Source organism: Hippoglossus hippoglossus, chromosome 10 (genome assembly GCF_009819705.1).
Source record: "Hippoglossus hippoglossus isolate fHipHip1 chromosome 10, fHipHip1.pri, whole genome shotgun sequence".
In the NCBI taxonomy this organism is placed as follows: Eukaryota; Metazoa; Chordata; class Actinopteri; order Pleuronectiformes; family Pleuronectidae; genus Hippoglossus; species Hippoglossus hippoglossus.
In genome coordinates this window covers 8,333,396-8,351,751 of record NC_047160.1, presented here as the reverse complement: position 1 = coordinate 8,351,751, position 18,356 = coordinate 8,333,396, and the positions used below count along the sequence as shown (strand labels likewise).

The window sequence follows — 18,356 nt, the reverse complement described above, 5'->3', positions numbered from 1 at the left end:
TAAGAACCAGGCTGTATTTCCATCACTTTGTTGGAGCAGATGGCTGTAAATACTATAACACCCACGAGCCTCGACTGCCATTGCTATGGGGAAAAAGAAGCCTGTCGGTGGCAAGAATCAGAGCTGCAGCAAATTCAGAACACTTTTTCATTGCAATTGGGAGCAAAATACTCCGCTGTGGTTCAATTTATCTAACTTTGACCTTGCATGTGTGAATTCATTTAAATAGTCTGGCATTTTGGAGAAGAAGAATACATGGTTTCTTGGCAGGGGTTAGATTAAGGGGCATTCATACCCTGTCTTTGTCACTTTAAAGGCACGCCTAGATTTCGGTACCTTTGGACAGAGCCAAAGCTAACCAACCGTGGGAGTTAGCTTTATGTGTACCATACAGACATGACAGTGGTATCAATCTAATCCCTTGATAAAAAGTTAGTAAGCATACTTTCCAAAATGTGAAACTATTCCTTTTTACTGCTGAATTCCCTACTTACTGTGTGCACTCACCATAAGCAGTGCACACAGCTGAATCTTAAATCGACTGTGACCAAATTTTCGTGACCAAAATGCAGTCAAGAGCAAAGCTGGATTGCCTACAGGGCAAATTGTACAAATGCCCCAGATGTCAGATACCTGTCGTGAGATATATGACTAGGTGGATCTTTAGCAATTACTCATATGTTTGACAGCTTGTACCATTAAAGCAGAATTCAATTTAAAGTAGACTTGAAACCTAAAAAGATAAAGGCAAGATTAGGTCTGCGTACTTCAGCCAGGCCGAAATTTATTTCTGTGGGACGATACCGATTATAGGGAGTAACACATTTCTGATGCCGATTATGACAAAGAAATTAAATTGATGCTAAATATTTTACAGTTTAAAGTTTAACTGTACCATAAATGTATATAAAGAAGAAAACACAAATACAACCAATTGCTAAGAACTCTAATTAAGAAAATAAACAAATTTTGAACGGAAAATGTAAACAACAAATGCACCTCTTTTCTGCATTTTTCATTTTGTAAAATAAAAATCTTCATAGTGGTGGATATCGGCAAATATAATTGCTGATAGCGATACTTCTAAATGGGTATTTACCAAATTGTTTAAGCTGTCTGATAAACATTTTTACTTATAGGTTTCATTTTGTTCAACAAATTGAATTGGCACATCTAGAAAAAAGAAAGTAAATGGACCTTTAGTTGTGATCGTTTTGTCAAACTATGTTTCTAAGGTGAAGAATAGACCTTCAATATTTGCAAATCTTTCGTACTGATTCAAGCAGGAGGGTTTCATGCCTACCAAAGCCTGGGGAAAGCTTTGCCTTGCACTAAATAATTGAGACTGCAAACAATCCTAAGTTCCTCTTCAGCTGTATCTTCAAATATAAACATTTTTAAAGCCCTAGTCTTGTCCTTGCCTGTGGATCCCAAATTAGTTTTTAAATACCCAGAATTCACACGGTCAAGTGAAAAACAACAAACATGTCCTTAGCAGGCTTAAGATGACTGTGAGTACATCAGGTCCTCGAAAGTACAAGAGCCTACGCAGAAACTCGCACTCTCCACCACCATCCTGTCATCATCAAGGTCCTTCTCTGTCCTCGCCTCCACGTGTGTGTGTGTGTGTGTGTGTGTGTGTGTGTGTGTGTGTGTGTGTGTGTGTGTGTGTGTGTGTGTGTGTGTGTGTGTGTGTGTGTGTGTGTGTGTGTGTGTGTGTGTGTGTGTGTGTGTGTGTGTGTGTGTGTGTGTGTGTGTGTGTGTGTGCTCTGTGACTCTAGATGCTAAGTGTTCTAGCAAAAAGGTCAACAGCCATAAAGCTAGAGAGTGCGCGAGATGCAGTCTGATGAGCAGGAGCAGGAGGAGTAAAGTCTGAGGGGCTATCGAGGAGGGATGGAATGGTTAAGAGGAGAAGATAGGAGAGCCCTGTGGAGGACTGTCGCTGCCGAGTCATTACTGGAGTGGGTGACACTTGGCTAACGGAGGTGGTGGGGGGGGTTCCGGAGTACAAGGAGAGAAGAAAAGCAATTCAGATGAGAGGAAGTGAGAAGAGAATGGAGCATGAGAGATTGAATGGTGAAAATCCTAAATGTTTCAGTTTGGGAATAACTTGTTATCCTTCACTGAGCACTCTTACAGACTAATTTATGAAACTATGATAGGTTGTTCCACTCTACTGCATAATATAATGCAGTAGAAACAGTGATGATGCATACAGACCTACATTTGTGGCTGCAACACTATATTTCATGTCTACTTCTAATGGGAGAGAATTGATAACGGGCCGTATTTCAAAGGAAATCTCTCCTGTATTGTTTCTCAATCTATCTTGGTTAAATAAAATGCGATTCCGACTGTCGTCAGTTTGTTTCTCTGCCAATTCCTCTCTACTTGGTTGTGTCTTTTTTCTCCAACCTGTCTGCTAAAGATGCAGTACAAACCGCTCCAATCACCAGAGGGGATTTTGTTGGAAACTTTAACCCATGAAATTGAATGTACAAGGTAGACATCAGAATCAGTCATTACAGCTAATGTCACAGCAATGCATTAATTATAAAGTCCGCCCACACTAGATTTTTTTATAATGAAAAATAAGAAAAGTACTGTGAAGGAAAGAAAAAAAATTTAAATAAGTGACTTGTACCCACCCTGATTTGAAGAATCTGTACGTGTCCATGTCTAGTCTCGTCACAGGCTGACAGTTCAATTAGTATGAATTAAATGATGCATGGCGTCTCCCTCATGGCCCCAGTAATCGTCAGTGTTCTGCTTTGAAGGGCTCATATTGTGCATGAGTAGATAGCTAAAGCAACAGTGGCTCGGGCTAGTCAGGAGTCGAAATTTATGATTTTCTGATCCCCATAGATGCTGGAGTGGAGCATGGGACCAAATTGGCTTCAACTCTCACAGCTCATCATGGATTTGCTGTATTTTTCAGAAAATAGTTTTTTTTTTTCCCCGCGCTGTTGCAAAGTGACTGCAAATGGCTTTGAACTATCTGGAGTTTTAATTAGGTATTTCTCATCAGCTGGGGATGGAGTGTGGGCGAGCGTATAGGTGTGCGGGTGTTCACCCATGCATGCACACAACAAAACAGCAGGCACATTAACGCACTTGTGCGAATGTGCTGTACCTGTGTGATTGTGCTGGTCATGCTGTGTAATTGTGGATTTGTTTTTTTCTAAGCAGCCATTTTGTGCAAGCGCGTGTCAAGTGCTTTTTCTGGGTGTCGGCAATCAGGCGTCAGAAGACAGACAGCGGAGATGTTTGAAGTCGTTAGAAGTTCCTTACCTTGATCTGCATGCAGCAGCCATCCTCTGACTGCCACCAGCGCAGAGGAACTTTGTGATTTGAGTCTTTGCTGTTGTTTGATGTGCGGTATGTGTCAGAGGAGGGAAAATAACCTGCAACGATTTACTTCATTTGCTTTGTTCTTCCTATCAGCAAAGAGACGTTACCTTTTTTTTTTTTTTTTTTTTTAGATTAGTGAAAACTTAAGCAGTGTTGGAGTACAATCAAACATGAATGGAGCCTGATGACTGGTCAGAGGAAGGTGAATGTTTTAATGAATGTTTAATTGACGGCCTTGCAAGACACTAATTAATTTCCTTAATGGGCAGGTGTTTGTTGTTTTTATTTAACAGCATGTTGGATTGTTGTCCTAGTAAACAGTTTTATGAGTGGGAGGGGGAATCCGGTATCCTCCCAAATCCTTTGTTGTTTAAAAGGCCCATATGGATTGTGAATCGGCAGCAGCTTTCAAAGCATCATTAGTCATGCATAAAAGACTGTGTTAGCTCTTTAATACCAGCCCTGGGCTCAGGCTCTGAAGATCTGCCTTAATTGCCCACCTCTGCCGTGTGCAGTGTTCACATGTGCATGTGTACGTGCATATGTGTGTGTGTGTGTTTACAAACATGAGAGCAAGTTTATGTGTGTGTGTTGTTAGTGTACTTGCTAATCGTCCATTGTGTTGCCAGGCACTAATAGGCACATAAACTGAGTCAGACCTTTAAGATGGGCATTAAAGAAGATTCAGACACACCTCCATGCATGCTCTGAATAATGATCCTTTCTATCTGCTGTTCCTCTCCCTTTGGCTGTCATTGTGTGTCTGTGTGTCTGTGTGTGTGTGTTTGTGTGTGTGCAGCGGTCCACCTGTTAGGTCTGACCTGGCATCTGCGGCACGGCGAGAGCCAGCTGTACGAGAACGGCCTGAGCTCGGCGGACCATCAACAGGAGGACCGCGGCAAAACCAGACCCACCAGCTCCATACAGCTGCTGGACACACTCAACCCGGAAAACACACACACTGGGGACAGAGGTGAGCTGACACACACACACACATTCACAGTATTGCACCCCAATAACAGATGTTCTGCACTCAAATATTGACAGGTAACAGAGCAAATGTAAGACAGTAATTTTTAATTTAGTAAACATTAAAGGGAAAAAATTAACAGTGGCTTTCAGCGTTTCATTTCATGTTAACAGTGCTTGGCTGCTTTTAATTTGTGTGCTGTTAAACCAGGACTTTTCCTATTATATCATAATACTATTTAAGCCAAGCTTATTTTGGTAAGTCAGGTTATTTTCAGGAAATTCCATTTCAAAATAGCTCTAAACTAAGTTTTGCCTGAGTTACTATGGAAACGTATCCCTCCAGAATAGCCTGTATCTAGTTTGCAGGTTGAACATGAGTCCATTTATAGTACACATGTGAGATTTATCAATTTTTGACATGGGCTGCACTGATTTTACACATCAAAGTGTGTTTACCAGTTTTGGGGAGTAATACTACACATGTGAAAAGGTCCTCTGGAGCCATATTAATGCCTTGGAGCCAAATAAAGAGAGCATCACAAAATCTGATAAGTTGCGGCAAATGATGTCTTGGGGCAGTGCCGGTTGGGGCTGAAGACCAGAGGTTTGAAAAATGTAATGAATCTGGGGAGTAGAGCTAGAAAGATGTGAGATTTCCAGTCCTCTGTATCCTGCTCCCCATCGCTGCTGGAGGCTACATTAACTGTACAAGCAAAACACACATGAGCCAAACTGTTGCTGGTTGAGTTGCATTGTGGGTAATGTAGGTGACAGGTTATGACAAGGAAGTGTGTGTATTAAAAAAAGACATTAGCTGTGTCTCAATTCAGGGTCTGTCGGAGGAAATAGTCTGCGCTATCGACGAAGTAGTGCAACGTAGACCAGACCGTCTCATTTTGATTTGGTCTAACGAGGATTTCCATGATCGGTGTCCCCAGTTTACCCTGCCATTACTGTCGCCTAGCAACAGAAACATTTTAATGCGTTTCTTCTTTTTTTTTAACATGTTTTTCGTTAGCTGTTCGGTTGAGTTGAAGTGTGATAGCGTGATAACGTGTAGGATTGGACATCATGTACCAGGGACCGTCTAATTATGCCGCTGTGGTACGATCAGTCTTCAAATGCAGCCTCCAAAGAATGAAGCCCCTGAATTAAGACATAGCTAATATATCTAGTTCTTCTGCTTTTGCACATTTTTCCAGTCAACATACATTAGGGTCCAAAAGTCTGAGACTTTTCTGGATCCCACTGTTCTTGTTTTTTACCAACCCTGACACTTTGACCCCTTGCAGACTAAAAAGTGATATTTTACGTCTAAATGAAATTAAAGAAAGGGCTATCCAGCAGCATATACAAATACAAAAGCATATTTACACGTCTTTACACTGTTTTTTCAATTTATTAGTGCTCTTATGTCAGTTTTATGCAATCACATGGAAATCATCTGACAATAATGCTAATTGTCTTAAATGTCCTTATTATATCTTTTTTTTACCTGGCTTCTAATGTTATTACAGGTATATATTGTACATCTTAACATCAATTTTATTAATTAATTTTATGACTGTTATCATTGAGAACTGACTCGAACAGTGTTTGATATCAAAAGTTTGTGTTCCAAGGTGATGCAATAAACCTGTATTTGATAAACCAATATTTAGTCCGTTCACATTAGCTATGAATAAGCTTTGATAGACTTAATGAAACTCCCCTGGGGCAAGTGTATACTTGCACACACTGAACATGACCCCACAGAACATAATTGTTACATATTATTTTTATACTTGTACCTACTTTAGAATATTCACCTCACCGTTAAGATACTTCGAGGCCCCGCCCGGCCCCCCTTAGCAGCCCCACTGCACTGAGGCACATCACTCCGCAGGTCAACAAGTGACTCTGCTCCTCTGATGCTTTCTAATCACTCACACTAAGAACTGATCTTGAGGAAAAACCTGCTGAATTCATATTTATGTTCCTGGATAAACAGGGCGTTGCTTCTTCTTCAACTATGAAGTTAAAACACCACATTCAGTCATAATTGGCGGGAAGAACTTCTGTCTGCAGATGTGTGTGTGTTTGTATGTGTGTTACTGTTCGTCTCTGTCCCTCTTCACACACAAACTGATAATAACATGTATTTAGTTATTAATCGATGATGTCAGATCATGAATCCGGATCGTACTTGTACTGTACGTGTCCTAATAAGTTGTGATCAGTGACAGTGTTTAGTGTTAAAGTGTAAAGTGAGCGCAGGTCAGCGAGGCCGTGAGGAGGAAAACGACTCTGACAACCGAACCTTTAATGTGCGTCTGTCCTGATCAGCTGTGGTCCTAATTTTACAAAAAATTATCGATTATGTTCTGTCTCTGCATCCATTCAGAGTTGTCCAAGTCCGCATCGCGATGCATCTAAGAATCAAGACATTTCTGCACCTCTAGTTTGCATACATAACACATTTGGCACAATAAATGTTCCAATACGCTAGAGTGACATCAGTGCAGGGATCAGCCTTCAACTGATTACTCATTTATTAGAAAGGCAAGGAAATTGGTTAATCATGTCCCCTCTTAGCAAGTACGTGACTGGAATATTCTTTCTCTACTCAGCTGTCTCTCAACTAGCCAGCAGAATTACTAACACCAATTTAACCCCATGATATGGGACATTAATTGTGAGTGTTCCAGGTCATGAAGTCAGGCAGGACACAGCAACCTTCACGCTTAGCTTGACTGATGGATATTACATTGGATGCTGTTGAAGCCCATGTTCAGCACTTATATTGGGAATGCGCAAACCAAACTGCAACCCGCTGCAATTTAGGTAACCTGGGACATCCGTAAAGCAACTGTTCTTGATGAATCCTCACATTCTGCGGATTAACACTCATCAGTAGCTAAATCCTCCGATAGAGCACGCAGGGGTCGCGGAATTTGCTTCCAAGTGTTGCATCACGACAATCTATTGTTTCCACTGCCATCGCGTTACATGCTTAATGAAAGCTGGGAAATCAAAATGGGCAAAGCTAAGCTGTCGATGCAGGGGACTGAGATTAATAAAATTGGCACGGTGGAGGTGGTCCCCGGGCAGAGGAGGGCCAGAGAGATTAGAGATTAGGCTGTAATCCAGTGTGGCAGATTATCACGCTCATCCTGCTGTACCCATCACCTCTCACACCAAGAGACCACACAATCCCCTAGATTACACAGCGAAGGATGGTGAGAGGAGGCTGCAGGGAACAGGAGGGATAAAAACACGACACGGCAGGGAGAGAGAAGAGTGAGTGATGGGAGGAGAGAAGAATGACTGATGGATACCAATCTACTTGAAGGACGTTTCACATGCTCACCATAAATGATACCTCAGGCATCAAAGTCATTGTTGATGTTAAAATGTTCAAGAAATAACTTATTAGCCAATTTCATTAACTTTGTCAACAAAACAAAGAAACCAAGCAGGAAAATGTTCCTATCTTCTACTGAAATAAATGATTTTCATTTTTTATTGCACAGCTATAAACACAAGTAACATCATAACAGTGGGGGCATAAAGATAGCAGAGGAGAATGATTGGAGGATAGTTATCAGCTTCTGCTTGCTTTGAAATAAACTGATGACACAGTAGGGAGAGATGAAACGAGCTTGCTGGAATGATTGGAAGGTAGTAATCTTCTTGTGTTCTTGTTCATGTATTTTTAGTGTTGTTGTTTTTATGTCAACTTCAGTGCCATAGAGATAGGCTCTTCTTTTGATTTGTTGGATCGGCGCCGAAATTCGGGCTCCGAAGTGGCAGAATTCTAATCTACCTCGCGAGGCAGTTTACAGCGCGACACCAGATACTAATTGACACGTTGTGTCATCCGCACAAGGCTCGTGTCTTGTCAAGCCGTGTGCGCTGTGTTTTATGTTCCTCGTGCTATCTCTCCTGCAGTTTGGAGAGATCACCAGGAGCCCTTCTTAGTCCTCCACACATAAAAGACTCTCTAATTAGTGCTACATTAATTGCCACTCACCCCATGATTATCAACCTCAGGCTGATGTACATGCACCTAAATCTTTCTCTTTTCTCTGGACATGCATGCATACGAGCATGTGGACACGCCCACACACGTCACACACACACACATACATGCACACACAGAAATTCCTCTGGCACAGATGAAAGTAGAAGTGCCCGGAGATTAACATTTTCTGTCAGTGGATTCCCTGCCTTAATGAAGTACATCAGACTTTGGGAATAATATTTCACTCAACGTGATACGCCGAATATATTAATGATGTGAAATGATAAAAACTGACATACAGTAGAGGGGCATATTGCCTCATTATAATGTGAAGATGATGAAACGTGGAGCTCGTGGAACGCCGTCTGAGCCTATCCGGTGATCATATAAACCACTGTATGAAAGTAGAATTAGGGCTGAATTGTTTTTACTCTATGTGACTGTGTGGTTGGAAATGGTGTGTAGATGGATGGAATGTGACACAGACAGAGAGAAGGGCTCTTAAAGAGCACATCAATATTCTAGACTGCGTGCAGAGAGAGTGGAGGGGAGGGAGGCTGAGCACTGTGCATGTGTGCAGTCAGTGCAGAAGTGTAAGAAAGTGTGCATATTGTATGTATGTATGTGGGAAAAATTATTGTGTGTGTGTGTGTGTGTACGTGTATTTGTGAGACTCTGTGTGGGTGAGATGAGTGTTCATGTGCGTTGTGCATGTGTGCTAACGCTGATGGACCGGTCCCTGTTACACTGGTCTCATTGATTTTCTCACGCTGGGATACAATCTCAGCATGTAACACATGCACACACACACGCACACACACACACACGCACACACACACACACACACACACACACAGACACACACAGACACACACACTCACTCACTCACAGACACACATGCAGAGAGTATAGATCATTTAGTGAACCCCCTGCCTGAGTGCCTCGACTTGAGAAAGCCCAACAGCAGCAACATGTCTGTCTGTTATTTAGCCTACAACCAAAACATCTAAATATTGCTGAAGAAATTCGACATAATTTCAAGCTGCTATCAGTATTTACAGTGTAGATGACACATTTTCAAAGGCAGAGGACTTAGTTCTGCTGCGTCTTGACATTTCAGGGTAGCAGATTGATGTCTTAGGCTCCGACATCAAAGACAAAAAAGTCAATTTTTATCTTCTTGGTGAACAGATTAGAACGTCCTTTTTGATTATTGAAATAAATCCTCCTGCCATAGTGTGGCTAAACAGATTTTTTTAGGTGCATACACTTTGACTGAGTAGGCCCATTATATGCTGAGGTTTTACTTCATTACATTTATTTGACAGCTGGAATTAAGAAGTGCTTAACTAAGATTTAACAGAAAAAGCTGAAGCATTGACAACACAACCAATTGTAATATATTGAATCATCCAATGGTATATGAAGTGGTTAATATATGACAATTTGTCTGTTGAAATAAGTACTAGTACTTCATAAATCTTAAAGCTTTTACACTGACACTTTAGGTTTTTGTACTTAAGTTAGATTTCAAAGGCACAAATTGTAATTTAGTGTTTTTAGCATTGTCTCCAAGTATTTTTCTATAACAGTGGTTCCAAACCTGCGGTGAAAGACACCCCCAAGTGCTTAAAAGATTATTCATGATTAAAAAGAAGTTAAAAGGATAATGTCTTAAATACTGAATACTACTTCTACTACTACTACTACTACTACTACTGAATAATTCACAATCCTTCAAATACCAACAATCTAAGACTGAAAACTCTCTGTAGTCAAACTGGCCATAGCTGAAGGAGCAGTTTCACGAGGCTGCCCCTGTTATGTAGGATAGAAACAATAAATTGAACTCCACAGCAGCTTTGCCTTTGGCTTTGATTTGCCTTTGGCTTAGGATGAACTGACTTGTATTTTAAGTCTGTCACATAAATCTTTTCATCAGTATGTGCTGACCGTTGATGGCCTTTGCTGTAAAGAATCTATTGCATAAGGTTGAAATGATAAAGGAATGGTTACTGTGTACATAAACTAGGATTACTGAGCAAAAAGCATATAAATGTGGCTGATGTTCAGTTCTGCAAAAACAGAAATACAGAACAGACAAAGTGCAGTTGTACCGATTTATACAGATTTCCAGGGTTCATAAACATAAGCAGTAGATGGTGCAAGATAAACAAATGCCATGCAGACAAACCTCAAACAGAATACAAACAGCAACCAGATGGAAATATGTGTCTTATTGTGTTGAGTAGAAATTTGAGGACTGTTTGTTTCCTGATTGCTTCACAGTGATCTGCTGTGTTCATCTGCCGTTACATTTTTGTCCCTTCAGTCAATGGCAACATTAGGCTTTTCAAGCTCTTTGTTCCAAACTGTTGACATACAAACGTATCAAGACAAAATCTGAATCACACTTACACAGATGAAAGAAAACCAAAGGCTGTGTGACAGCAAAAAGAGATTAGAGATGTGAGTTAATTGTTTGCTACCTACATTGATGGAAATACAGTTATTGGCTCAGCTTTTTCATCTGAAATGTAAGAACTCTGGATCATCCAGAATTTTCAGGAAGCAGTCATTGGACATGTTCTGGATCTGCCACTGATGACCACACAAAGGTATCAGGTCGCACATAATGATTTATTTAAAATGGTAACGAGCTTCAAAGCCTAGTAAACAATGCTCTGTAGTAATATATATTCATGACAAAATAGGCAAAAGTACAAGTTAACAAAAACACTGTCATGGCTTCCTCGTGAAGAGCTTAATACTCAGAGCGGGGCTTTATTTCAGTCTGATGAATTAATTGACATAAACTCAAGTGTTGCTAAATTCTGATTGGTGCATGAATGTATGTCTGATTACTGCCTACTTCAAACCAGTGAAAAGAGCACAAGTGGGGGAAAAGCATATTTTGAAATAATCCAGCCTGTTCTTACTCTGGTATTTTCAAGTGATGATAGAACGACGCTGAATGAGAAAACACATTTTCAGGGTCTTCAAGTACGTCCCCCACTGCCTTGAGTTATGATAAAATCAGCTGTTTAGGGAATAAAAAAGATACAATATGGATTTATGCCTTGATTAAAATTAGCAGCATGGATTCCAACCAAGTTATTTTTCTGTTCTTTCTGAGCCCAGACTGAATTAGTCCGCGCTGAGGAGAGGGCAATAAAAAAAAGAAAGACTTAAGCGTTCTATCCATGTGTCAATTTATGCAACACATACTACACGTGTAACAATGTAGGTGCACTCAGAGCCCCATGGAGTGAATGAGTTTGTGAACAGTCAGACATGTCCGTCACAGACATAGCCCGAGGCCTGACGATGGAAGGTGAGGATGGCAGAGTAATGGAAGGCCCTAAGGCCAAGAGCATTATCTTCTCCTGACTCTGACTGACACTCATTAGGCTGCACAGTGGAGAGAGGAGGCTGAAAGCTTATTAAGCCACCTGCTCAAAAGGCCCTTAATTGAATCCAAGTAATTATAGAGACCTTGCCCATTGTGATATTTTTATTCATCCTGCGGCAAACTCAATCTCGCTTGCATTTGGAACACTATTAATGTTGTCTGCAATGTGTGAGGGATTCACACACAGGCCTACGCTTCAGTATCGACTAACTTGTGCAGACACACACACACACACACACACACAGCAACGCAAGGTCCCCCCAGACATGTCCCATCACCAAGACCCGGGCTTCACTTTTACTCGGTTCCCTGCTTCATTAGAATGTGAAGGATAATAACATTAATTGCAAAGACAGTTTAGTTCCTTTGAAAATAGATTACAGGTGTAATTGTTTTACCTGAATAAGCCGTAGGCAAGAAAAATTAATTAGACCTCGTGTCCTAATGTAGCTCATCTCCTTCTTTGGCCTGGTGCACTCGCACGCTCGACGCTCGCGAAAGTCAGACGCACCACACACACACAGACAGATGGTCAGGCAAACCCGCACCGACTTTGAGAAACCCATTTAATAAGAAGGATGAAGGCTGACAGTGCGGAGGAGATGTTTGCCAGTCATTAGAAACGGGAAGTTAAGTTAAGAGTGTGACTGTAAAAACCCATCCTGGTCCAGATGTCCTGTCGCATTGGCACCTTTCAAGGGCTAATTTACCACAGAATATTGCAGTGTGCTGCGGGTTGTAGGTGAACAGTGTCGATGAGGGCATCAGCGGTGTTACGTGTGCACCATGTCGCACTGCCGCTGTAATTGGGTGAGGCAGCATCATTATTATACTGAACACTGTGTTGGATATAAGCAACCTGCCCACAAGGGCCCGTTGCGTCTAATGGCAGACATGAATAAGCGATGCAACACTTTGATCGCCCCCTTTAAAGAAGCTCAACATTTGAAAGAAACCTTAACACATTTCTGCTTACAACTTGCTTCTTCTGCCAACTGATGATGAAAAGCACAATTCATGTGATGCCATTTATTTTTATTTTTGTTGAGAAACCGATAGCAAGTGTGAATTTCAAGCTGCTTTTTCCTTATTAACGCCCCCAGATAGCAAGGTGTGAAGAAATTTTTACATCTCTGTTCACTTGTTTAAGCTTATATTGCTTTTTCCGGCCAAATAGGTATAAACAGAGATTTTTTCTGTTGTGAAAGATGTTTTTACAAAGAGCAGTCTCAGGTTTTTTTTGCTTAGATACACAGGGCTACGGTGCAGTTGGAACACATTGACTGACAGCAGTAATCTGAGCAGCTTGGGAGGCCTGGAGCAGCCCCAGTCACCATGTGATCCGTGTGGTTTTCAATCCTTCCCTCTTTTCACCGGAGCGCCAGATTCTGTGCTGCAGAGACAGAAGGAGAGAGCGGGAGAGATGCAGCGAGGATTTTTCTTCTTTCATGCATTTGCAGCTGTAACTTGACACCACCACCTCCTCTTTGGACATGGTCCTCTCATCGCCTCTCTTCCTCCTCTTTTTCATCCTTTTTTTCCCCCACCCCCACCCCCTTGTCTCTCCAAACCCGTCTGCCCAGCCTCACGGGAGACCTAAGCGCCGCTTTCTGTCCCCATGTTGCATCAGAAACAGAGAGGCGCTATACAGTAATTAGCATCAGAAGGAGTTGCCTGCTCATCTGCCAGGCAGCCTGCCGGTCAGCCTGCTCGTCGGCCCGCCTGCACGCCTGTCTAGCCGCCAGTGTGCTGCCAACTGCCATGCCCTATTCATGTCCAATTCATCTAGTGCTGGATAAAAGGCTGCTTTCCTGGGGACATCCATCCCTCTGCTGGCCTTTATATTTTGTGGCGAGGCACAGGAGTGAGGATTAGCATTAAAAGGAATAGACTGCTGAGGTACACTCGGCAGGAGTGTGTGAATGCCTAACTCGGTTCTACCAAGCTGCCTTTATTCTAATTGGTCGAGATATCAGCAGTCGGATAATTTATGTTTCTCCTTTTTCTCTTTTTATCACAAACCTTTTTGAACCGTCTTTTTGTTTTCAGCCCCTCTCATCTTTCTCTCCCTTTTGTCTTTTTCCACCACTTTTTCTCTCCCACTGTCTTGTCACCGCTCAGTCTAGTTCAATCAATTAACCAATTAATCAATTTATTTTTCAATCCCATCGTCCATAAAAGATAAAGATAAAGGGGATGGAAGATAAAAAGAACAATCCTGTGTTTTGGGCTTTTATTTGCATAATATTTGACATTTTGTAGTAGATCTCAAATTAAAAGAAATGTTAGTATGAAACAATAGTATATCAAACAGTTCTGTTGAGCTTTAACGCCATGTTGAGCCATGTTAATAATTTTTGCTCAGCTTTTTAACATGACCCCATTTGAAGATATGTAATGAAATATGGTCTTGAACACGCGTGTGTGCTTTTTTCTGCACCAGCAGCTATCAAACAGTAGTGTGTTAAGTATTTAGATATTATTATATTATTAAATGAATTCACACTTATCATCACGATGTTTGCTCAACACACAAACTCTCTCACACACTCACACGCAAAAGTATTTTTATATCCGATTATTGGATTAATCCATGGAATAATCAATAGAATACTTGATTACTAAAATAATTGATAGCTGCAGCCCTAGTCATGACCAAATGTAGGTCTGAAAGCCCCCCCGAGTATCTACAGCCATGCTAGCAGCTCTGCAGTTTTTTGAGTAATGTTTTCCATGCAACATTTCGTTTAAAGCCACAAATTCAACTTCCTGGTGGTGCTTTGGGAAAAGTCAGCAGGATCTATTTTATGTGCGCCACGAAAGTCTGTAAAAAATTGTGTGGCAATCCATCAAATAGTTTCAGTGTGGACTGTGTTGGAGAGACCAACAGAACAACAGACCAATATTGCTATTGAGAGAACCAGCATGGCTAAAAACAGTGACAGAGGAAACCGGAGCTCTCACAGGCCTGCACTCTGTGCCTCCCTATCCCTGTGACACTACATGTGATATATGTCAGCTCGCCTGTAGGTGTGCATGCTGTCGCCATAATGGAGTGGTAAAGCTGTTGGCATTATGGATTGAGAGCGAGCGGCCACGTCCATGAATCTGCCCCTAACTGTTCTTCTGCCTTTGTGGCCGTAACGATCGGCTGGCTCCCCTCTGTCACCGTATTTCCTCCATCTTAGTTTAGAAGCAGAGATATATTTCTCCAAGGCAGACACAAAGAGGGCTCGGACGCTTCGCCTGCTCCCCTACACAAAACACTCAGGCCTGGTGGTTGATAAAGGCTTATGGAGAGCAGCGGAGAGGATGGCCAGGGACTGCTGGAAAGACCTATTCTCTTCACACACAAAGACAAGCTCTCAGTCAAGACACTATCTGTGTGCTGTAACGCTGTTTGTGAATGCCTGCGTGCACGTGTGTGCACGTGTGTGTGTGTGTGTGTGTGTACCCCTGCCCTCCTCACTCTCTGTCATCAACCTCTCTGTCTCTCCTTTCACACGCATGCTAACACATACACACACATTCTTTTTTTTCTTTCTTTCTTGTTAGAAGATGCTAATATAGCACATCACAAAGCCCCAGTGGACAGCTCTCAGACAAAACACTCCCTTTCTAAAGCAGCTCATCTTTATGCAGAGTCTATCCTAAGCATTGCCAAAGCAGGGTCTCTTGAAAAGCAGGACTTTCACCAGCGCTCAGTCACTCCTGATGTCTATTCAGTCTCACTTCATTAGCACGGCCGCTGATCACGCTAATGTTTGAGGACATCAGGTTGGTTATTAATTGCTCCCTCTGATACCGAATGGAACTCGCTGTCGACCTTGATAAATCTGCCGTATTTGACCTAACAATATCCCCTGTCTGTGGTTTTTACCTGCAGAGAAGTGGGTGCGAGGCCGAGCCATCGACCGAGGCGAGGTCGACGTCGGCACCCAGCAGAGCCAGGCGATCCCGCCGGGTCTTTTCTGGAGGTTTCACATGACTGTGCACCATCCGACCTACATCAAGTTCAACCTCTCGCTCTCGCACAACGCGCTGCTGGGGGTCTATGGACGCAGGAACATACCACCTACACACACGCAGGTAAAGGAGGCTCCTGTTAGAGCATGCTGTTTACCCAGATGGGCTTATTTGCTTCAGCTACCTCAGAACACATCCAAACTAATGCACCTTTTTTCTCTCTGCTTTGGCCTTTCATCTACACTAAGGCCGTTTTCAACTCTAATGTGCTTCAATCATGATTTCTTTATTTCAAACATACAAAAATACTTTTTTCGGGCCATATTTCAAAAAATTATATTAGGTAGAAAAATGACTGTGAATCAAATGTGCTCAATAAATGTATTTTCCTGCTATCCGTATCCATCGTCTCCCCCAATCTCTGCCCTGTGCTCTGCTTAATTTCCGCTGCATGCTCACTCAGCCTGACAATACGTTACAGTGAGCCACACTTTCACCCAATCTGGAAATTGGAATTGGTTTTTGCCGATTCACTGTTTTGTCTCCAGTCAAATTGCTTGTAGATTGCTTGTACTACAGAAGTAAAGGTTGTGAATGTGCAGTGCTGCTAAAGTCCAGTGGCTTGGTCAGTGACAGTAATTATTCAGTACAGTTTGAAGGTTTGGTGTTAAGGATTCATGTGCAGTAACAACTAGAGAAATGAGGCACCACTGGGAGAATGGTAAATAGGCATTTCTACCTTGCTTTCTTATTTGACCTCTTCCATATCTGAGGCAGGTCAGGTTGTGTGATTGTGTGGCAGTAAAGCTGACTTCCTGTCACCTCTAACCTTGTCTGTGATCACTCATTTTAAAAGATCAGTAAAGCCACAAAAGAAACAATACAGGTAACAATAAACTGCCTGTTTTGTCTGACAGGTTTGTGAGACTGAAATAACGATTTGATCGACACCTCAGTGCAGCCGAGCAGGAATTGTTGTCTGCTTGTTTAACAGATAGCATTTACGAGCCATGAACAAATCACTGTTTTATACCTGTTCTGACAACAGCACCAGAAACTATGCAAATGAGAACAATTACATTTTGAGCTCAGCTGTATTAATAGGATGATGGAAAATCAAGTTTTACTTGCTGAGACGCAGAAGAATGATCAGGCTGTGTGGCTCCTGCTTCTACCAGATGTTGGTTGAGGTGCAAAATTCAGTTGGCAATTAAAAACAAGAGAAGATATTTTAGTTTTTTTCCCTATGGACGAAAGAAAAGTGTTGATGCACGTTGTTTTCACAAAGAAACTGATTTGTGATTTAGTCTGACTCCCATAAACAACACACACACACACAAGCACGTTGTACCGAGTGTACGACACAGGATTGTGTCATGCGAGAAGCACATATAAAACACACACTGAGTCGTCTTCTTTTTAACATCACTACACCCCTGTGCTTGCCTGCATGAAGAGGTCTAATTAGCTGTTTTTGACACTAGTGTGACACACAGCCCTCAGGGGGAATAAGACTCAGCGAGTGCTTGCTAGTTCAAGGAGGTCTGAGGATGGAGAGGGAGGGAGAGACGAGGGTGGTGGGGAAAGTTAAAGAGGTTGAGAGAAAAGGAAAAAAAGCACAGAAAGGTTGAACCAGATCAAATAATAGTCTGATGTGTTTGAAAACCAGGGTGGTAAAGTCTGCCCATGCTATTAGCAGCACATGGAACTATCAAACCAACTGCCTCAGAGCAAGTCTGGTGGTGGACGGAGCTGACATGGTTGACGGTTTCCCTTCCATTCTTTGGCTTCATGTTTTGCAGACATCCACATCTAATATTATTCCACCCTCTTCTGGTATGCAGGCAGTGTTCCGATAGCATTCAATTGGCAGTTTCATAAAGTTTACCCAGCAACAGCCACACACCACTGCACAACGTTTGGCTTGCAAATTCTCCATCACATTTCTTCATGTCTTACTGTTTTCTGATTGTGTCACTGAATTGTGTTCAGTTCGACTTTGTGAAACTGCTGGATGGGAAGGCGCTGCCCAGGTCGCTGACGGATCCCATCTCAACTGCCAAAGCTCCCAAAGGCCTGCTGCTGAGTGGCCTCCAAGAAACGGGCTTCATCGAGTACATGGACCCCGGCACCTGGCACCTCGCTCTGTACAACGATGGACGCAACCTGGAGCAAGTGGTGCTCCACAGCAGTCCCATAGGTGAGCATGATTAGTACATATTCTCAGAAAGTAGTCGCACTTCCTCCCAGCCATTTACACCCTGTCCACACGCAAACTGAGGGAAACAATGGCATCACAGCTTGGTTTGTTCATGCCCACTGTTGCTTCTCGTAATGAGCATCAGAAACAACAACAACAATGGAGGCTATATACCAGTATCTCCATGTTTGGTTGGCACTGCTAGGTTTGATTACAAATTAGCAGCTAAATTTAGCATCAGTACACCATATTAACGGTTTTTGCAGCTGTCTGCCTCGCCCAATATTACTTGGACCACAGTGTTCTTCTTCGACGGTATTTGACGGATTATTGATGTAGACTTTATCGCCACCTATTGGCCCAGCATGTTTGAGTATTTGTAGTCGTCTTTCTGTTCTCGTCTGGATGGAGATATTTTGTACAATGAAGGTCGAGTGGATGGAGATTGTTTA

The 18,356-nt window shown here is 42.2% G+C and overlaps 1 protein-coding gene across 1 annotated transcript in view; it reads left to right on the top strand.

The window, feature by feature from the left end:
- The window catches only part of tenm1 (teneurin transmembrane protein 1), a 179,577-nt gene that overhangs the window by 77,295 nt on the left and 83,926 nt on the right, over positions 1-18,356 (top strand). Inside the window, exons 6-8 of the mRNA XM_034598108.1 lie at positions 4,151-4,324; positions 15,625-15,827; positions 17,697-17,904. Coding sequence (XP_034453999.1) covers positions 4,151-4,324; positions 15,625-15,827; positions 17,697-17,904 — 585 coding nt within the window. The remainder of the gene's footprint in view (positions 1-4,150; positions 4,325-15,624; positions 15,828-17,696; positions 17,905-18,356) is intronic.